Source organism: Rhincodon typus, chromosome 30 (genome assembly GCF_021869965.1).
Source record: "Rhincodon typus isolate 14 chromosome 30, sRhiTyp1.1, whole genome shotgun sequence".
Lineage (NCBI taxonomy): Eukaryota > Metazoa > Chordata > Chondrichthyes > Orectolobiformes > Rhincodontidae > Rhincodon > Rhincodon typus.
In genome coordinates this window covers 7,349,695-7,372,806 of record NC_063361.1, presented here as the reverse complement: position 1 = coordinate 7,372,806, position 23,112 = coordinate 7,349,695, and the positions used below count along the sequence as shown (strand labels likewise).

At 39.6% G+C, this 23,112-nt stretch overlaps 1 protein-coding gene across 1 annotated transcript in view; it reads left to right on the top strand.

Annotated features, from left to right (window-relative positions):
• The window catches only part of LOC109934347 (vesicle-fusing ATPase), a 221,331-nt gene that overhangs the window by 55,215 nt on the left and 143,004 nt on the right, over positions 1–23,112 (top strand). The window contains exons 6-10 of the mRNA XM_048614580.1: positions 38–145; positions 2,860–2,935; positions 8,492–8,647; positions 21,451–21,650; positions 22,597–22,762. Coding sequence (XP_048470537.1) covers positions 38–145; positions 2,860–2,935; positions 8,492–8,647; positions 21,451–21,650; positions 22,597–22,762 — 706 coding nt within the window. The remainder of the gene's footprint in view (positions 1–37; positions 146–2,859; positions 2,936–8,491; positions 8,648–21,450; positions 21,651–22,596; positions 22,763–23,112) is intronic.

Here is a 23,112-nt window from a genome sequence, read left to right as displayed (position 1 = left end):
GGTGAATGATTCTCCCATTTTTTCCGTTGCTCCTTAGCTTGTGTTCAGTTTTAATGACAAGCTTTTTGGATTACTGGTGAAGGATATTGAAGCTATGGACCCCAGCATTCTGAAGGGAGAGCAAGCCTCTGGCAAACGGCAGAAGGTAAGGGTTTAACATTAATTTTCAACTATGTATGTTACAAAAACCATGTTCATAAAATGTAACACTCAATACTAGAGACTAGAACCACTCAATAGGTAAAACCACATCTGTTATTGATTCTGGGCATGGACCCTGGAACAAAACTTTGTCTGATTTTTGACCTGTGACTGTGCAGTAACTTGGATTTTCTGTTCACGAATGTAGCTTGACCAGGATGTTTCCGGCATTTTCTGCTTTGTTTTCAGATCTCAAGCATGGACAATCTTCTGTTAATTTTGGCTTGAATTTTGTTTTCTGGAAGCTTCCCTGTAAAAGGTTAAACTGACTGGCCTTTCATGTCTCACTGCCTTATGCACCATGTTTCAGTGGTGGCACCTCAAAGGGAATATTACAAAATCAGTGGCAGGCAGTAATTCTGGATGGTCATCTGTTGCTCATTCCTAATTGCTCTTGAGATGGTGTTAGTGGTCAACAGCTTTCTGAACCACTGCAACCCAGAAATAGTGTAAATCCAGAAATAGTGTAAAGCCTTTCTGTATAGTTGGCTTTGTATATTGTAATTTTACCATCACAAATAAGAGTCTACCATTTCCTCATGGCATTCAATGCCATAACAACTAAAATGCCCCAGCAGTGGGCATCCCATTGAAGATGGATCCTGCTGGATATAAATGTCATGTAAATACTTATTAGCCTAATAATAAACATTTTCTGGGTCTTGTTGGATGTTGGCACAAACTACATTGTTATCTGAGAGAAATTGCAAATGAAATGGAACGTTGAAAGAGATGAAAGCGATAAAGATATGTAGGCCTGTGCCACAGTCCTGAGAAGCATTTGCAGTGGTGGTTTGGGCCTGAGATCATTTGGTTCCTGAAAACATTTTTGTGTTCAGTGTGATTCCAGTGACAAAAAGAACTCTGTATGCCCCACTGAGTTCAGTTAGCAGCGCTTCTTGCTGCCATGCTCTCTCTTTGTCAGAGGTTGACATTCTCAGCTCCAGAGTTCAGCTATTCTGCCCATGTTTGCACCAGAACTGTAGTAAGACTGTAGCAGAATGGCAAGCATGAGTGAGTAAATTATAGGCTATGGATTGCACTTTTGGCAACTCCTTGCATTACTTTTGAAGATTGGTTAAAGTTAGGATGTGGATTGTTATGGTGGTTGTTTGGTCTTCTTGCCTACCAATACTGTCCTGATGAGTTCCATCTAAGACAGATAAATTGAAGCATTTGAGGTCAAGAAGGTTTATAAGAGTGATGCCTGCCTGGATTGCCGGGGTTAAGTTTTAAGGAGCGATGTTACAAATTAGGCCCATTTTCTCTAGAATTTAGAAATTTAAGGAGTGATCTGATTGAAGTCTTCAAGATATTAACAGGAAGGGTTAGTGCAGATAAAGATAAACTATTTCCACCTGTTGGGGACTCTTGATCTAGGGGTCATAGTCTGAGAATTAGGGCCAGTCCTTTCAGGAGAATTGCTAGGAAGCACTTCTAGGCATAAAACATGGTAGATGTTTGGAACTCTCTTCCACAAATGATAGTGGTGCTAGCTCAGTTCACTCTAAATCAGTGATTTTTAAAAAAAATTCAGTTGTTCATTTTCAATCTGAGATTATTTTAAGCAAAGGTATTAAGGGATATGGGTCAAAGATGAGTACATGGAGTTATGCCATGATTTCATTGAATGGAGGAACAGGTTTGAGAGGCTGGATGACCTAATTCTGTTCCTCTGTTCCTAAATAGATTATTTCTTTCTTGATTCCCTAAGTACCTGCTGCAAGGCCAGTCAGGAAGCTGTGATTGTCGAACATGGCGTTGATGTCAAACACAGTCACTGTACTGAAGAACTGCTTCTTGGAACGATCCATCAAAAGTGTCCCCATCATTTTGTTAATGAAAGAGCATGTGCTGATGGGAAAGTAATTTGAATTGTCCTGTTTTTGTGGACAGGGCATAAATGGGCAATTGTCTACATTGCTGACTAGATGCCATTGTTGTAACTGCTTGGCAAGAGCCACTGCCATTTCTGGAGCCCAGCCCTTCACTATAGCCAGGATAATCTTGGTATTCCAAGCCTGTGCTGTGTCTGGTGTGGTCAGCTGTTTCTTGATATTGGGCAGAATGAATTGAATTGACTGAAGAACAATATCTGTAATAATGGAGAACTGTGGAAGAGGCATACAGAGAAAAATCTGCTTCTCTCTGCTTTTGGCTGAAGTTGGTTCTGAATACATCAGCGTCAATGATTGCACTCATTGTTGAGCTCCAGTATCATGAAGATGGAGGTGTGCATGGAACATCCTTGTTTTATTGGATGTTTAATTCCATGAATTCCACTTACTGTACTGTAAAATGCTGAACTAAAGCAGTACAAAGTGCACACAGACAGGATTGGTCTCACTGTACTCCAATTTGAATGGAGCCTTTATTGGCAGTAGTAGGAAACATCAGAGGGTAGATCTGTGCTTTCTGTTTGTTTTTTTTTCTGATGAACGTGCAGGTGTGCTTTGGTAGCAGCAGAAAGGATATGAGAGAGGGGACACTTTTCTCATTCACTCTACTGCAGATATTGGGCTGACAGCCTAAGGAAAATGGATTTAAATCTCTGGAAAAACAGAAGGACAGCTAGCACTTACGGTGATATGCTGAGGCTGCATTGTTGTTACAAGGTCACTCTGAGATACTAATGTACATTTTATTTTATTAACCCAGATTGAACTTGGACTGGCCATAGCCAATTCCCAGGTTATATTTGAAAAGTCTGATAGTTCGTCTCTAACTCTTATTGGTGAGTATATGTGAACCTTGTGATTCAACTTTGACATATATTGTTTATTTAATTTTAAACCACTGTTTGTTCCTGTCTGACTTGTATGATTTTCTGAGTAAGAATACATTAGACTGAAGGTAAACTTATTCCTTTACACTTCCTCTTCACTTTCTCTTCTCACTCGCCTCTTTTGTAGTTTCACTTGCACGCATTCTTTCCTTGCCTGTCCAGCCTCTACTTCCAGTTTTCTTCTCAATAAGGGAACTATCCCTGGTGCAGCCTACTTTGTCAGCAATCCAAAGTATGCTCCATGGAATCAAATTGGCTTTAGTTGGTGTGGTTTGAAGTTTTCAACCAACAGCTGTCCAATAATGAATGGATCACTAGATCAACTAAAGCACGTTGATATGTAAGACAGAGCGATGCATTACCCAGAGCATTTCAGACAGCTTTGACTGTACCCATTTTACTACCAAGTGAACTATACATTTACACTATTGAAACCTCCTTTCTCTGTGTGTGTTTATGAAATGGCGAGCAACCAAGTTAACTTGTAAGATTAAATTTTGTTATTTCTACCATGTAGCACCATTATCATTGGAGAAGATTCTACTGGCTTTGTTTCTCCTGGTTGACATTTTGTTCCTTATTTCCTCCATCATCAGCTGAAACTGTATGCTGCTCCAAACTAGGCTATTGTTACCTACTTGTGCTGGTTTTTAAATTCTTGCTGCAACAGTTTATCCAGACTGAACTCCATTGTCCTCATGGCTAGGGTGGTGGTTTGATCTTTGGTAGATTTACAACTTGTGCATTGTTAAAAAGAGACAGTAAGCCAAAGATTTTTGTCTTGCAGTCAGCAGGACGAGAACACAAGAAACAGACTAGAAAAAAAATACGTATTTATTTATTTTATTTGTTCATGAAATCTGAAATACAAAGGGACTAGTTCAAGGTTCTCTTAAGGTTAATATTGCAGGTTCATTTGGCAGTTAGAAATGCAAATATAGTGTTAGCATTTATTTCTTTGGGTTAGAATACAAGAGCAGAGATGTACTACTGAGGCTATACAAGGCTCTGGTCAGACTGCGTTTGGAATATTGTGAGCAGCTTTGGGCCTTGTATCTATGGAAGGCTGTGCTGGTGTTGGAGGGGATTCAGCGGAGCTTTACAAGAATGTTCCTGGGAATGAAGGGCTTGTCACATGAGGAATGGTTGAGGAATCTGAGTCTGAACTAGACGGAGTCTAGATGATGTAGGGCTATCTCATTGAAACTTGGAGAACAATGAGAGACTTGGATACAGTGGATGTGGAGCCGACACTTCCATTAGTATCAGAGATTAGGACCTGAAGGCACATCATCAGAGTGAAGGGACAACCCTTTAGAAATAAGATGAGGATTTCTTCATCTATAGGGTGGTGAATCTCTGGACGTCATTTCCCGCAGAAGGCAGTGGAGGCCATGTCATTGAGTATATTTTAAGACAGAGATAGATAGCTAGATTCTTGATCAGTAAGGGGATCAAGGTTAGCAGGGGGAAGGCAGGAGAATGGGGTGAAGAAACATATAAGCCAGGATCAAATAGTGAACAGACATAATGGGCCAAATGGCCTAATACTGCTCCATATATCTTATGAGCTTATGGTCATTGGATGTGGGCATTGTTGTCTAGCCCAGCATTCATTGCCCATCCCTACCAGACCACACTGCTGAGAGTCCTGAGTAGGTAAGACTGGGCAAGGCTGATAGATTTACTTCACTAAAGGGCATTACTGAACTAGACTTTTTTATGACAATCAACAGTGTATATGTGGTCAACGTTAACCTAACTTTTAATTCCAGATTTTTAAAAAATTCAATTCAAATTTTACCAAATTTACCAATTTACCAAATTTTTACCATACAATAGGGAGAGGTTCAAACCCATGTCTCCAGAATGTTGGCCTGGGATTCTAGATTACTCGTCCAATGTCATTACCACTACTCCGCTTCCTCCCCTATATAAAGCATTTGAAGAAGGTCTTAATTTCTGTATTAAATTCTGACCGTTTTTTCTACTGTTTCTTGTATCCTTGTCCCGATTAGTGGGAGACAAAAAGCTTCAATTTCTTGTGTCCATCTAACAGTTAAATATTTGCGTTTAGTCATGCAGTGCTATTGCTTATTTATGACTTACCCAAAAACATTATCCCTGAGAAATCCAAGTCCCACAGAATGATAGAATTCAGAAGCAAAATCGATGGAGAAAGAAGAAAATAGCATTTTGGAAAAAGTGGATTTGCAAAAAGGCAGTTCACCTGTATATGAAGAAGTGAGGTGTGGGTAGGTGCTGTGAGAAACATATCTGCTGGATATGTCATATCTGAACAAGAAAAATTGCATGTTTTTGCCAGCACTTCAAGGATTAGATGACCTTAACCACCCCCTGCTCTCCTCTGGCTAGTCCTTGCACAAATACACGGTGTGTTTCAACATTAAAAGTATTCCCACTTGCTTCAGATCTCAAAATGTATTGTGCAACAATATCTAAACTTGCACAATTTAGTTGATGATTAGATTTCTCAAATAGCTGATGTATTACCCCCATAATCAATTGCAAAGAGTTGTCATAATGAGCTCCACCTTTGTAATCTGGGTTCACTTGAAGGGATACATATTCATGGCACCTATTACCTTCTGTGTCCCTAACCTTGCACATGGTGTTGTTTTTGCACACATTTTGAGGATCTGAACTTCTATAAATTGCACTGCCTCCTCACCCATTATCTCCTCAAAGATCAGTGGCCTTGTTGCATTTTTCTTCACAAGTGTTACCTTATCGTCATTCCCCAGAAAACTAAGCCGAAGTCAGTTGAAAATTTCAAAGCTAAGGTTAATAAATTGTTATTGGAAAAGGGTATAAGGAATATGAATGTGGGTAAGTGGAGTTAGGAAACAGATCAGTTATGATCTAATTGCTTGATGGAATAGGCTCAAGTTGCTGAATGGCTCATGTGTTCATGTGTTCTGTAGGTTATTCCTGCCCATTTGTGAAAATCTTCTGTTCAGTGCAGTGGTCCAACATTAGAACCAGAGCTACGTCCAGGTGAATGAAGATAAGAATATTAGGGCAAAACAGTGCATTGAGGTTGCTTGAAATTTTTGTATTGAGCAACATTCACGGCAAGCCTGTTGATTCCTGATTATGATTGCATATGAAAAGCCAGTGGTTGGGATGTATGGCAGAGACCAGCAGTGGCTTGTTGGGGCAGGTTGAACTTTCTGTCACTTTATTTTTCTTGAGTAAGCCTATTTCTACAACAGCTGTTGATAACTGGTTTGTTTCTGCTGTGTAGTGTGAAATGTAATTTTTCATGGGTTTGATAACTGTGTGATGGGAGTGACCCCTCTCCCTGTAAATTCCAGGTGTGTTTCTGCAGCTGCTGTTCATTCACTCATATCATGGTGCTACTATCAGATTTGTAGCTGTTTCCACAGAATTCGCCTTGTAGGAATGGCAGATCTGTGGAGCAGGTAATGGGTGGCTTAGATTTGATAATTGTTATGGCTCTGTGAAGTCACTAACATGTTCCCTGTGACAGGCTCTGTTGCTGAATAGCACATTTTTTGAACTAAGATAGTGAGAATGATCCTTGTTAAATAGGTTCAAGACAAGCCAAGGGTGCCTGTGCAATTAAACTTCACCACTTGAGCCACATTTAAAATCCCTCATGCAGAGATACAAAAATGCTGCACATTTCCCCAGCGGTATTGATTCCACAGATCATGTGGCAAACTTAGATCCTTTTAATTTAAAACCTTAAATTTAACAATTGAAGAGGCTACTGCTGGATTTGGGGATTTTTATTTATTAAATATACAGTAACTGCTCTGTGGAGGTCTACATGTACACATGACGTCCGCTCCTGTTCAAGTAACACTTGACGTTCGGATGTCAAAATCATTGCCTTGTGGAGTTTCTGGCTGAAGTACAATCAGAAGTAATTTTTAGTATAGATTATCCCTTTAGCAAATTATAAGCTTGACAGTTGCCTGTGTCAACCCTTATGCAAAGAGCATATGTAGTTTGTAAGTAGTTGTGTTTTTGACTTTGGATAGACCAAGGTTTGTTTTGACTTTAAACAATTTACCCATTCTCCCAGACTTCGTTTTGTTTCATTCTGAAGGCATAGAATCCAATATGGCTATGGTCCTATGAGTGCCTGCATGGTTGTTCAAGCATGTCTCGACTTCTGAATGTTGGTGGTCTTTTTGATCATGGAAAACGTTGCACCCAAGTCGGATCCTGTCCTCATGATGCATCTAAATGAATTCATTTTTCATCGGAGCTACTATATAATGATCATGAATGGAAAATGTAACTGATTTTTGTCCCCTCCTTAGCCCTGGGATACTGAGGTCTGTTACAGTATCTTAGCCTCTTCTTTGCTTGAGATGAGCTAATGTAGCACAGGCCCAGGGTAGAAACTTGGGGCATACTAATCTGAATGGCTCAGTTACAAGTTGACATTTCCAACCGGACTATTGATGGGCTTTGACTTTAAAAAAACAACATGGATTGTATTCAGTGGCCAGAGGGTCAGAAACCAGAGAACTAAAGGTTTAAGAGAAATGGTAAAGGTAAAGGACCTAAGCAAATGTTAAGGAGAGTTTTCACATAGTAAGTCATTATGTGGATTGAACTGCCTGAAAGGGTGGTGGAAGCAGGTTTGATAGTAATTTTCATAGGAAATTGGATATAAACTTCAAAGAAAAATGAATGAGTAAAGAGTCAGGATGAGGGATTAATTGGATATATTTCAAAGAGTTGGCACAGACGTGATGGCCTCCTATGCAGTATTATCTTTGGATATAATGAAATTGTTAACTTGAACTTCATTTGTTCTTACATGATTGCTGTTGCTGTAAAATGTATGAAAACAATGAATGTTTACTGTCACAATACAACACGTTGAAATTTGTGTAATGGTGGAATGCTTTTTTCCAAATTGTAGTTGTAAAGAATGTGAATGATGTCATGTAATGCCCATCCCTTGTTGCCATAGAAATGAGTGATAACTGAGTGGCTTACTAGACCATTTAATTTTGAATGGCACCCTTCAATTCTCTGAACGGCATTAATGAATCCATCGCTTTTTATGATAATAGAATAGCCTTGTACTGGTATCAGCTTTTCATTTTTCAAAGGTTTTTAAAAAAAAAACTGAATTTGATTCCTTAAAATGCTATTGTGGACTTTGTATTTGCTGTCTGTGAATTTTTGATCCAGGTGTGTGGAGTGCTAATCTGAAAATTCATCCAACATGGAATCAAATTTTAATAAATCATATTGCATACATAAATGCAATTAAAGTTGACTGATGCTTTGTTCAGTAATCTTTTAATTAATGGATCATTTTGAAATAGTTTCATGAAGTTTTAAATCTCAAAAACAGTCACAAATTGAAATGGGTCGACTGATTGGATACCATGATGGTACTTGTTAATTTTGCTTCAGTCCTGTGCATAACCACTGGATGGCGATAGATTTATGTTTGAAATGTCATGGCTTTTTCTATTCATTCTTGTTAAGGTAAATCTAAAACCAAACAAGGAAGACAATCCATCATTAACCCAGACTGGAACTTTGAGAAAATGGGAATTGGTGGCCTTGACAAAGAATTTTCTGATATTTTCCGCCGAGCATTTGCTTCAAGAGTGTTCCCGGTAGATCTTGTGGAACAGATGGGTGAGTGGCTGCATGCAGTAATCCAGTAACATCAAAATATTGATGTAAATATTTGCTAGATTTAACATATTTTTATTCATAAATTCATGTTTCTTGATCCAGGATTTTCATTGCTGATTATATCAAACCCCTAACCCCTGACACCCCCACCCACAACATCAGCTTTGCTTGTTAATTTCCTTCTTGATCATACAACTTGTTGCTATGAGGTCTCTCGTCAGATGGAAGGTAATGATTGAGCAGCTGTCTTCTCTAGCCCCTTTCACTGCGTCTATAATAGATTAGTGGGTGGTGCCGTTGCAGTGAAATGAACTGATGGCTCTGTCTTGTCATCCTCCTTTCCTTGTTCATTTAATATTTTCTGAAGCTGGCCACTTTTGAGCTCCTGTTTTCAGATGAAATTTGATAGAACTTCAATCTTTATTGATGTGCAGTGCCAGGAATGCGATGCACCACCTCTGAAGTAACTGCTATTGAATGCTACATTCCTTACTTGATTTTTCTCCTTTTAAATGAAAGTCAAAAATCTGAGATATAGCCTTGTAAAAGGAAACCTTTTAAGTCATCTAATTGCCAGATTTCTCCTGTGAAGTGTTCATTGATCTTAATTTGTCCTGATTAGCATTCTGAGCCAGTTTAAGACAAAGGGTAATCACCCTCTGATTAGTGCACCAGGGGTTGCTTTAAAACCCAGCCAATGCCAGTTGGTTGCAGGCTGGATAAGCAAATCATTTTATGATGTTTATGACATTTCATGGGGTAACTAGGGAATAATAGTTCTGCCTGGTGGGGGAACTTTAGAACTGGGAGCCTTATTGGACCAAATGGCCTGTTTCTGAGCTCTGTGTTGTCCTTTTGTGAGGAAGAAATATAGGCTAGTAAATAGCCAAGGCATCAATGAGTTAATAGAAAGCTCTACGCCTGCTGTAACTTCTGAATCCAAATGAGACTTTACTATTTAAAAGTTCAGCCAGTTCACACAGGGAAAAGGACAGTCAAATTTTAAGCTGAAAGTTGTTGATTTAAATCTGCAGCCCATTGGGAGTAGTTTCTTGTGTCGGGAATGGTGGGGGGTGGGGAGGGGATGCTGCCATTGGTGGCGATTGAATACTTTTTCTGCACTTTTGTTTTATTTTCTATTCTTCATGAAGGGTCTGATTTCTGTGCTGCATTGTGGTCAGATTGCACAGGTCACACACCTGCTTTAGTGGGTGAGGCTCTGCTCAGTGAGGATTAGTAGCCTCTGACAGCAAACCTCCCAGGTCCAAGCAGCGATCACCAGCGCACCTGGCTTATCGCCTGAACTTCGAAGTTCCCAACAGCTCGTCGTACAGAAGTAAGAGATGAAATGGTAACCTTTAATGTGCCAGCTTTGAAAGGCCATCTAAATTCTGATAAAATTTAATTTAGCACAAAGCTTAACTTACCTGCAGTATGGGGTCATTTCTTGAATTGGCTGTCAAACATTCAGGTTATTTCATTACGAGGACTAGTTTGATATATCCCAAATGCGCTGTCAGCATTTTCTGGCATGGCTCCAAGTTCGTAGCTGTCTATGCAGCTGTGTACTCATTTCATTAGCAGTAAAAGGAGCATGTGTGTGTATATGAGTGTTTCCAAAAATGTGTCTTATAGTCTTTTTCTAGACCCTCCCTTTGTCCGAATCTGCTCACTGTCACTGACTTAGAGTATATTTCCAAGACCTCATCCTTGCGCTTAATATAATTTAAATACTAAGTCCCTTTGAAGTAGTTCATGTGCAAATATGTTTGTTTAATATACTGTATGCCAATAGAAGAGTAAAGTTCAGGGATTTATTGTAATCCTTTAAATTGTGCTCTAGAACCTCTGCACCACATCACATAATGCAACAGGAATGACATTTGTTTGGCTATCTGGGGAAAATCCTTTTTCTTAGGAATAAAGAACACACCTAAGTATTAGTGATTTGAAGTGCATTTTTATTTTTATTTCTTTTTAGAAACAAGATCTCCTTCACTTCTCCCTTCTTACTCTGTGAATGTGCTAACTCTTGCAGGGGTGCAGTTTTTAATCCATTAATGAGTGTTGTCTGCATGTTTTCCAGGTGAGATGACTGTGCAAAGGTCTGGTGCTGTCCCTGTAAATGACTATTGCTGGCAGGTCTCATTGGATATCGGGCACAGAACCCATTGCTATTCTCATCCATCAGCAACCCCACCTATCCCAAGAAAACTCCAACAAAGTTGCCCTGTAATAGCAAGGGTTTTAATACAAACCCACAGACTGTAGATCCTAGGCTGTGACCCCTGGCCTGCATTGCTTAGTGTCACAGTGGGTAGTGTATTTTAATATCGAGGTATCGAGGAGCTTACTTAAATCTTTGCTAGCTGTGGGAGTGTTCACCTCTGAACAATTTAGTCATGAGATAAAGACGAATGGGCTTCTGCGATTAGTTAAATGTTCTTTAATTTTGCCTCTATGAATCTTCAGTTCAACAGAAACTTATTTATTGAGTACAATTTAGATGAAAGGGTGATTGAAGAATTATTATCCAAGATGAGTAAAGATGAAATAGCCCTAAAAAATTTATTGATGGCAGCAGCAGATTCAGATACCATGTATCAGGGAACAGTGGAGATTGAAATTTTGTAAAGATTCAATAAATGGGCTTTCAGCTTGCTTAAAAATAAAATACTGCAAAGTTGGAAATCTGAAATAGCAAATTTGGTAGCATCGTGGAGTGAGAAACAGAATTAACATTTGCTTTGAATATGGCTTTTCTTCCTTGAAAAGATGTAGCTTCAGTTCAGAAGAAGCCCTATTAGACTTGAAACTTTGACCCTGTATCTCTTGCCACAGATGTTGCCAGACCTACTGCGTTTTTCCAGCACTTTGTTTTTATTCCAGCTTGCAAATGTTGTCTAGTTTTAGCAGAAAAGGGCCATGGTTTGTCATTGCTGTCAGATTCATCTGTTTTCTGGATTGCTGCCTGATACTTTTGTTCTAGAGGTTGTAGCACCTTTAATAGACCTCCACACATTTTGTAATGGGATGAAGACCAAATAAGTGGGGATTGTCGAGGTGCCATTTTTTGTTGATACATTAAACCAAGGCCCCATATTCCTCCTCAGATCAATGTCAAAAGTCCCATGTTGATATCTAGAAAAGCCAGTTTTTTGGGCAGGGCTTATCACCGGGGCTTATCGGTGACACTCGACCAGTGTCACTGAAACCTACTGCCTAATCATTATCAGATTGTTGTTTGTGGAATCATGCTGTGTGAAGTTGACAACGCAGTTGCAAAATTCATACTTTGAAACTGCTGCAGTAGTTGTAAAGGACTTTTAAGCATCATGATGTTTTGAAAGGCAAGTGCAAGTCTGTACTTTTTCTTTCCTTCTGTCTACATTTTATAGTGCAGATGTTTGTTTCTCAGTTCCTCAGTTTCATGTATGTCCTCTAGAGGTTTTCCAGCTTCTTCAAATTTTATATATGTAAAACTAGAAGTAACAATCAGCTAAGGTTTCTGTTCATGATCATTCATTTTAACACCGGACACATTGAACCAGGATCTCTGCTCACATTGGCAATGTGGTTTTGGCTGTGAAGCACTTTGGTTGAGTGGTCTGTCAGATTTCATCATCGGGGTTTGGATGTGTGCTCCACTAAACTACCCACTGTTTTCTGAGAAACCATGTTGCACAATAGGACATAGGAAGTCAATTGGGAGGGAGAAAGTTAAACTTGAGGTTTAAACATACACTTGACAATGGGATCTTAGTTGTTGGGTGACTGGATGAGAGGAGTTGCCAATGAAACTGAGTACGCTAATTCTTCAAACTTCTTAGCACCAGTTAGCCCAAAACAAATGTATTATAATTCTTTCAAGATTTTTGTTCATGCTGTCATTGAGAAACTTTGTCAGCATCGTATATAGAAGGTGCTTGCTGTCAAATTAACATTAATTACCAAACCATCTGGAATATTCCTTCTCAGCTCATACATTTTCAGTACCTTGGCAATTTCAGTCAGCCATGGCATTCAAAGTGTTGAAATGGTGGTTGTTTTTAGTGTAGATTTTCTCCAGTTAACCACTGATCTGAAGCTCAGGTTGCAGTTGGAGTTGTTGGTTGGTTCACGAGATGACTGGTTTTCATGCAAACATTTTGACTCTCGTCTAGGTGACATTGTCAGTGCTGTGTAGCCTCCATTGAAGTGCTGTTGTTCTGTCCTGCTCTGGATTTATATGGGTCCGGTCTGTCACGGTGGGCAGTCTTGTTTCTGGTTTTGTACTGTGGTGGTATGTAGATGGGGTCTATTTCAACATGTTTGTTAATTGCATCAGCGAACCAACCAACAACTCTAACACAGTTCTCCTTCCATGCACAACAGTGAGAAGAAATTCTGTTGCATTACGATGATTACCAGATTACTGGCTTGATACATCAGTTAACCTAGATGCAGTGGCAGTGATAGTGTTTGAGTAATACTTGTCTTACTTTAATAATCTGAAGTAATTGCCCTAAAACATCTAGTAGAATTAAAATGAACTGTGGTGTGCAGCTCCACTTTAGCCCACATTTCTCTTTGAACCTCTGCTACATTAAACCTTGCTACAGTATTGCAGAATGCTGGGAATTTGGGAAGAAACCAATGGAAACTGCTTCAACCTTTGGTACTATTCTAATTTCGCTGACAACCTATGTTTTGGAATTGAGATGTTGTGAAATGGTCAGTAATATGGATCAAGTAGGCTACTGTTAACTCAAAGCTGCATCATTCAGCCTGCTTGTGGGACAGCTTTAACTTATTAGGAATGCAGAAAGAAGAACTTGCATCTATAAGAAGCATTTGCTTCCCCTGAATGATGCCCAAAAATGTTTCAGTCTATTAAACATCTTTGAGTTGCGGTTACAATTGTAATGTGGCAGTCAGTTTGTGTGCAGAAAAGATCCCACGTATATAAGAAGGAAGAGCTGGGACCAGGAATAAGCTATTCAGCTCCTCAAGCCTGCTCCGCCCTTCAAGATCATGATTGATTTACCTCTGTGCTAAACACTTATGAGGTAGCACAAAACAACCCTCAGCTCTCCAATATTTCAAAAATTTATCTCCTACCCCTTGAATACTTTCATTAATTTATCTTCCACGACACTCTGGGATAGAGAATTCCAGACGTTCACTATCCTCTGGAAGATGAAATCGCTTCACATCTAAAATGATTGTCTCCTTAGAGTGTAACTGTCTCCTAATTGGAAATTCTCTCACTAGTGGAAGCATCTTCTTCATCTTAACATATACGTTGTTAAGTCACGTATGTTTCAATAAGATCACTCCTCATTCTTCTGAACTCAAATGAATAAAGTCAAAGCCTTTTTAACAGTTCTTATAAATCAACCCCTTCATTCCCAGGAATCAGCCCAGTGAATCACTTTTGAGCTGCCTCCAGTGGCAATATATCCTTCTTAAATGGGGTCCAGAACTGTAAACTGCACTCCAGGTGCAGCCTCACTAACACCCTGAACAATTGTAACAAGTCCTGCTTACTTTCAAACTCCGACCTCTTAGCAATAAAGACCAAAGTTCCATTTCGCCTTTTTAATTACTTGCTGCACCTGCATGCTAACTTTTTGGTTCATGCAAAAGAATACCCAGATTGCTCTGTGCTTCACTTTATTTAAATGGACAGAGTCTAAACAGTGGTTTGCCTTTTGATTCTTCCCACCCAAGAACAAGACCTCACACTTTTCTACATTAAACTCTATCTGCCAAGTTTTTCTTTCAGTCCCTCAACCTATCGGTGTCCTCTTGTAGATTCCTAATGTCCTTATTACAGTGTATCCTCCTACCTATTTTCATATTGTCGGCAAATTTGGATATACAACTAGGTAATCTAGAGGATCTGCTTCTGGTGCTTTTGATTGACTAATTGTAACTAGGACACTATGGAGATCTCCCTTGCTGTCCTGATGATCTATGATCTATGATCTAATTCATGGTTCAGTATCTATTTAGTAAGCTTAATTGTCTTTTTCCAAAGTCATTGCAGTTGCATGCATGTATTTCGCTTACTTCACGTAGACCGCCCCCAGCCATGATAGTGTCTCCGTCCGTTTCACCTTCCCTAGTTTGTCCTCTCCATTAATGAAGTACAAGTAACCTTTGAAAGCAGGATTGTATTTCTCTACAAATGGTTGTATAGCCTCTTTATAATCCAGGCAAGAAATGTGATATGAAAATACAATTGGGTTAATGCTGTGCCCTTCTAAGATCTGGATGACTTTTCCTATCTGGAAAATGGTTATTGCCAGCACCTCAATGTAATGTGTTTACAGTTGACAGGAGAAAATGAAAACCACCAACCCCCCTCAGTGGCACATACATGACTGTACCCACACACACTTGTAAGGCAACTCTCCCATGCTTCTTTTCTTTAGCTCCACACCAATTTTAAACATGTGCTAAGATTCTATACTTAGTTTATATCTCTATTAAACACACTAACTCAAGAACAGGTGATATATTGGTTGGTAAGAGTAAAATTTTAAGCTATGTTACAAAGACGAGTGAGGTGCAATGAAGCTGCAGCCATCTATAGTGGGCTCAAGGAAAATGTGGACATGCAGCAATTGTAGAAGCAGCGAGATCTTAGATTAGTGGGATTTGAAAACTAAAATGAACTTGAAAATCAAGACACACTGTCTCCCAGTTAAGCAGTACATTGGTGAGTATAAGATGATAGGTGATGGCCAGTGCTAATGGTGAAAAGTAGACTAACCAGGTGAATATCTCCAAGAACTGAATATATCATAGATCATTATCATAGAATCCCTACAGTGCGGAAACAGGCCCTTTGGCACAACAAGTCCACACCGACCCTCAGAGCATCCCACCCAGATCCATCCCCCCATAACCCATCTAATCTACACATCCCTGAACACTACAGGCAATTTAGCATGTCCAATCCATCCAGCCTGCACATCTTTGGACTGTGGGAGGAAACTGGAGGAAACCCACGCAGACATGGGGAGAATGTGCAAACTCCACACAGACAGTTGCCCGAGGGTGGAATCGAACCCGGGTCCCTGGCGCTGAGAGGCAGCAGTGCTAAGCACTGAGCCACTGTGCCACCTCTATGTTTTGGGAAAGCAAACTGTCTGTTCTGTTTGAGGGAATTTTTATGATTTTAGTACAGTGGCCATGTATGCCAGGTGGTAACTTTTAAACTCAAAAGGGGTATCTTAATGACCAATTTAAATACTACACAAATGTGCAATGCAATTCTGGAGTGGTTTTCGAGAATGGTTTTCGTTGCTGGTCTTTTGTTTTAGAAATGAGTTGGCGATAGAGCGAGCACATGAAGCAGCCTTCTAGAATTGAATGTTTAATCAAACTGCTGTTGTTGATATGAATCAAAGTTAGAAATTAAATCTAACTGTGGGAAATGCACTGAAATGTTTCTGGGGATGGGAGGATGGGGAGTCAGCACATGGTTAGGCAGCTGTGAACTCCGAGTTTCATGTGAGATTTGGTTCTAAATTTAAGACCAATTCTGCTTAAAATATTTTAATTGAATTTTAAATGAATATGTTGTCCAAATTATTCTCAAAACCATCAATTCATGTATCTCAATTCATCAAAACTTTCCTACAGGTGGAACCACATTGCTGTTTAGCTCCTCCATCGCTTGTATTTATTGTTGAAGCACCATGATCAATTTCAAATTGCACATTGTGGTGCCGTAGTTGCCACTATGGGATTGACTGTTTCACGGTGGCTTGTTTAGCTGCAGTCTGTCAACATGCCTTAGCTGGGAGTTAAGCATTATTACATCTTTGAACTTCACTCATCACCCAATCCTCCTTCACACACACTTTCTCTGTATACAAAAGGGATCAGATTGCCACTTAGTGCTTAGTAATGGCTTGTGCCTGACACTAATTTGGCAGGACTGGTCTGATTTTGTTTCTTGTTCATCTCTGTGTAAAATTAGCTAATATGACTGCAGCCGTGACTGTTGTTGTGGCTGGTAGTCATTCAGGTTTTATCCATTGTCAAGAGTTTCTGAACCTTAACTGCAGTTACTTGAAGGGACTAAGATGTTGCTGACTGGGTAGAATAAAACAGCTGGTGTACTGTTCTCACGGTAGCCAAAGTCTGTGTCTCTCTGTGTCTGTCTGTCTCTCTCTCTCTCTCTCTTCCCCCCCCGTGTCCCCCCGCCCTCCCCGCCCCCCCCCCCCCCCCCACCCAACTCCCCCCCCCCCATCCCTCGCACGTGCATCTGTGGGGTGAATTTATGTTTGCAGATGCATTTTATTTTGTTCATAAAGCACACAATTTATAGACAGTCTTTTATAAATTCATACTTTAGATGTAAAACCAGTCTGCCCCCAAACTAAAACACACCTAGGTCTCACACCTAGCATGCATTCTCTGACCCAAAATGTCACCTCCTCTTTACACTGATAAAACCTTTAGTTCTCTCAGGACCATGACATGAAAGGAATTTGAGGATTTAAATATACATATTAATCAAATAAAACATTCTGACTGATTAAAGATTTAAGAGCATCTTAGGTTTGTTTAGTACATCCTCATCAATGGTGTGAACCTTTGATCTTTTACTTATAAGTTCTGTGTCTGATACTATTTACCTCACTAACACGTGAAGAACGACTGAGGCTCCGAAATCTTGTGTTTTCAAATAAACCTGTTGGACTATAACCTGGTGTCGTGTGATTTCTGAACTTGTCCACGCTAGTCGAACACCTGAGATTTACCTCTGCATTTGTTCATAAATTTATTTCCAGTTTACCAGATGCTGCATTCGGCTAATATATACATCGAAACACAGTAGAAAGTTCTTGTCTCAGATTTCCCCATATGTAAGTGTGTATTAATCCATGTTGGGATGTTTGAAGGATAGCGCATGCAGCTATGCAATGGGGGAGGATAAATTGATCGGGACATTTGCTCGAGTGCTGTCCAAGGACACTGAAATCTGTTGACTTATATTGATGTGGTGAGGACCCGGTTGGGTACAGCTACAATGTCTCACTCATGGTTGACTGTCGTGGAAATATGCAACTTTGTCGTGTGCACACAGAATACAAGAGGGGGAGCCTGAACTCTGAAAATTAGCCGTACAAGTTCACACCTCCACAAGATTAGGGAGAGAGGGGTAGAGAGAATAGGGTGAATCTGATCAGATTGCTGCCAGGTAATCTATAGATTTTATTGACCTCCATTGAGTCACGTTTCCAACTCCGTGTCCATAACTTGTCAGAATTTTTGAGCTGTTTATGCTAGTTGATCCACTCCACTAACTTGGGAGAAAAATCAATACTGGAATGTTTGGTGTTTTTGCATTTCAATTTAAACTACGCTGCAGAGATTAGAGAGATGTAGAGATACAGAGATAGCTCCTTTCCATGTTGTACGCTGCGTCAAAGTCAGCGAGTTAATAAATTGTAACGTTGTACCCAAGTCGTTGAAAGCATTTTCATACTGCTGTAAACCAAGTTCTGCAGCCGGGTTGGCAATTTGTATATAATATCTTTTAAACTTACTTTTGGATGTGTATTTTTAACACCGGATTTAGAGAGGATTTTTAATGGGTTTCATTCAAGTATTGTGTGTCTGAGGCAATGGGTAGTACATTTTGAAATAAAAACAAGATCTTAAATAGTCAACAGGCCTGGCAGCATTTGTGAAGAGAGAAGCAGAGTTAATGTTCCAAGTCTAATATGACCTCTTAGGAACTGGAGGGGACTGGATAATGATGATTTTTATACTGTTGACAAAGTGAGAGGAATAGCAAGTTGTACAGATGGTGAAGATGCCCAGAACAAAGTGCAAAAGCAGTGCCAATGACAAAGGAGTGAGACACAGAATATGTATTAATAGCAGAAAATAAGTCAGCTCTGTGAGCAAAGCCATACAACCAAGACTCTGGGATGGTGGTTGTTTGCAAGTGTTTGTGATCTGAAGTTGTTGAACTTGAGTTGAATAGTTGAGTCCTGATTGCTGTAACGTACCTAAGTCACTTGCCAGTTCAATACAACATATTGTGCTTTTGCTAACACATGTCTCAGACCTGCTGCAGCATTCGTGTCAAGCCCAATGCAAATTGCAGGAGCAACACCTCATTTGCCACTTAGGTGCATTACAGCAAGGTCATTCTAGGGCATAATGCGGACGTTTTGACAAAGTGATCACCCAATTTAAGTAAGGCAGTGAATGAAGTAAACTAGATTGAAAGAAGTTTCATTGCTTCGCCTGGAAGGTGTGTTTAGGACATTGGACAGGGAAGAAGCTGGCATCATCGGAATAGGTGTGGCTAGGAGAATGGAGTCCTTGCAGGAGGCAGTGTGTGAGGAAATGTGGTTAAGGTAACTATGTGAATCAGTGGGTTTGTAATAGCTATTGATGGACAGCCTATCCACTGAAATGGAAACAGAGTGGAGGAAGAGAAGGGAAGAGTCAGAGATAGAACAGCTGAAAGTGAAAGGAGGTTGGAATTTGGGATCTAATGTCATGATTTTTTTTTCCAGTTCTGGTTGAGAGTAGGAAGCTGCACAGATGATGTCATCAGTGCATTTTAGAAAGAGTTGTGGGAAGGGGCCAAGTTGGACTGGAATAAGGAATGTTCCATATGACCTGGACCCATCCAAATACCCATGTCCATACCTATACCAATTTCTTTTACTTGGAGCAAGTGAAATGAGTTAAAGGAAAAGTTGCTCAAGGTGAGAACAAGTTCAGTCAGGCCAAGGAGGGATGAGGACTGCTCAGGTCTCCTTTCAAGGAAGAAGTGAAGAGCCTTCACGCTGTTCTGTTAGGGGATGGACATGTAGAGAGATTGCCATTCATGTTTATGAAGAGCTGGCTGGTGATCAGGAAACTGAACATTTATGCAACTGAAGTAAAACATCAGAAGAATCATAAATGTAACTGAAAAACAATTGAATGAGGGCAGAAAAAAATAGTCAAGAAAGAATGGGGCAGGAACAAGCTGAAACAAGGGGTCTATTGGACAGTCCTGGTTGTGGATTTTTGGAAGAAGTTAGAATTGGTCAGTATAGGATTGAGGGACTATAAGGTGGGAAGCTGTGGAGGAAGCTCTCCAGAGGAGATTAGGTCAATGACAATCTTGAAAACAAAAGCTTGATGTTCAGTGTGAAATAAAAACCAAAAGTGTTGGAGGAGCTCAGTAAGCCTGGTAGCATGTGAGTTGAATAAAACCAGAAGGTGCCTTCTCACACCTTCCTTCATCTAGTTTGTTTAATATAACCCTCTATTCCTTTCTTCTTCATGCATTGACTTAGTTTCCCTTTAAATGCAAGTATGATCTTGACTTGGCTGTATATTGTCATAGTCGGTTCCACATTCCAAACACACTCTAGATAAAGTATGTTTTCCTGAGTTCCCCATTCGATTTTCTTAGTGATCATTCTTGTGACCATTGTGTCTGGTTTCTACTGTAAAAGGAAAATGCCTCTCTCTTCTGGCTTACCAAACACAATTTTCAAGTATGTCTACATCCACAGATCTCTGTTCCTTCAAACAATATGTATAATTTTTTCGAAGGCATGTGCAGCCTGTGTTATTAGTTGATGAATTGTTTGTACTTCTGAGCTTACGATAGAGAAAACAGGCCAGGCCACTAGTTTCTGATGAAGGGTCTAGGCCCGAAACGTCAGCCTTCCTGCTCCTCTGGTGCTGCTTGGCCTGCTGTGTTCATCCAGCTCTACACCTTGTTATCTCAGATTCTCCAGCATCTGCAGTTCCTACTATCTCTGATACAATTTTAAGGCCACTAGTTTAGTTTGGTTTCAGTTGAGAAGAATCAGGAGTCTAGTTCAGGAGAATATTTTCCACCTAGCAGAAGAGCCAAGTTTTTAGTTCAGGATAATAGTAACCCTAGCAGAAGGGTTTTAGTCCAAGAGGCTTCCAAGTTGTAAGATTTTGTATATATGTTTTAAAGTTGCCAGAACTGAGTTGAGCTTTAGCCCATGCAGAAAGGAGATTCAGGTTGCCACAACTGGAAAGAAGTTATAAAACTGTTTCTGTGGTCCATGAAGGAGAACTGGAAAGCATTGAGATAAGTGACATTTCTCTGGCTTTGAGTATCTGTAAAGGGTATTGCTAGCAAAATGTTTGCGACTTTGAGTTTGTTGTTTGTAAAGATCTTTCTAAACTATTATATTTTGTTTTGTGTCACAAATATGTTCTTACGTTAAAGAACATAGGCAGCTTCATGTGAATTTGTTCAGTGATCATCACTCCGATAACCATCTGCAAAAATTAAACCTGTGATCTATTAAACCAATTTCACTCTGGAATCTGACTTGTCCTATATCACCAAGTGCTGGGATTATAACACAATATTGAAGTTCATTTGCAAATTTGCTAATTGCAAGTGTTTCCCATTGCTATTCTGTTTACTTGGCAATTTTTTTTCTCCAGTTTATTTTCCGTCATTTTGGTTTCAAGTCACGGAAATGAGCTTGCTTCCAATTCATTACTTTAATTGTTTTCTTCCTATCAATCTTTGTATGAAACCTTATTGTTTTGTGATCACTGACTAGATAGCATTCAGTATTGAACTCTCTTGTTTACACTAGATTTCATTACTAGATCCAGCTGTTCTTGAGTTATTTCACTTGGTACATAAAGAAATCGTGTACTCATTATATAAACTTTGCTTTCTCTAGCCTTTTGCAATTTAATAGGAATTGTTCAATAGCAATTTGCAGTGAGGGGCATTAGTTATCATACCTAATTCACTGTGCTGTAATGGAACTTTATCTTTCTCATAGGTTGTAAACACGTGAAAGGTATTCTGCTCTATGGCCCACCAGGATGTGGGAAAACCTTAATGGCCCGGCAAATTGGGAAAATGTTGAATGCTCGAGAACCAAAAGTTGTAAATGGCCCTGAAATCCTCAACAAATATGTGGGTGAATCTGAAGCAAATATCCGTAAACTCTTTGCGGATGCAGAGGAAGAGCAGAGGAGGGTGAGTATTCTGAGTCTTGGTGAATTGTAGCTCTTCATTTTGTGCAGAAGTCATGATTGAGCATTTTAAAAAAAGGAGAACATTGCAATAGTATTTTCAGATGATGTAGATTGAAGAGAGTATCTGTCAGCAGAGATGCTCAGCATTTCTTAATTAAATACAGTTTCTTATCGAAAGCAAATAATACCATGAAAAAATTCTCTCTCTACATCATGTAACAATGGATCATTTAAATTTCTATTTAAATACAAAAGCATAGAGAGGCCAGAATTATTACACATTTTAAAATGGTCATAAATAAAGGCTTAATAAGTATAACAATCTGGACTTAAGCTGGGTCAGAACAAAAATGGACTTCCCAATAAACTTGTCAACGCAACTTTCAAGTGTTCAGTTTTATTTGCATTGTTATTTAGTAACATTCACAGCACGAGGTCTTGGTCTCGTAGTGTTTGAAACTTGAAGTCATTTACATTTAAGCCACTGCTACTGGTGAGGGGGATGATGTGACATTGGGTTATTTCCAGGTGCATGAGGGATTTTCGGGTGGATTTTGCAAACTCCTAGGAATTTGTGCATCCCACGTGCAGCATTTCTAGATGCACAATAGATCATTGAGTCTGTGGTAAGTGCCCTGCCATTCAAGTCTGTCATGTCAACTTCTGTCAAAATGAATTTTGAAGACCATTCTCTTTTTTTAATTAGATCTGGTTTAGTTGTATGTTGGTTACTATTTTGGACAATGGAGTTTAAGGTTGATGCATCTGTGTTGGATGAGAGCTACTTTTTTTTGAAAAGGTCAGTCCTTGTCTGAACCAGTGTCGAGGCAGATCGCCAGGGTGAGGACAGATTTCCAGAACAATATCCACACTGTGGGTTTTAACTTTAGACCAGTCACCTTTTTCACATTTCATTCCAAAGGTTTATGTGGTTTGTCTTTTCACAGCTTGGGGCAAACAGCGGCCTACACATCATCATATTTGATGAAATAGATGCCATTTGCAAGCAAAGAGGGACCATGGCAGGCAGCACGGGTGTGCATGACACAGTTGTCAATCAGCTGCTTTCCAAAATAGATGGAGTGGAACAACTGAATAACATCCTTGTTATAGGTAAGTGCTGCGAACTGATCTGTGTACCTTTATAGCAGTGTGAGTATTTTCCATGATGGGAATGAAGCTGTGAAGCAGAAATTCTGTTGTTGCTTCCTTACTCCATCTACTCAGGATCTGATGGAATCAACACAGTGCTGAATTGCTAAATATATATTATTTACTGGCAGTGAATGATCAGTTTTGTCATCTTCAGAATAGGTTCTTAGAATATTTAGGTACACCATCACTTCTAATTTTATTGGTGAGGATTAATTGATTGTCCTGTTAATTTTTTTTGTTGCCACAGTATTGGGCCCGAATCTGCTTTGCATTTCAACTTTTGAATACCAATGTAGAATTTTATCCAG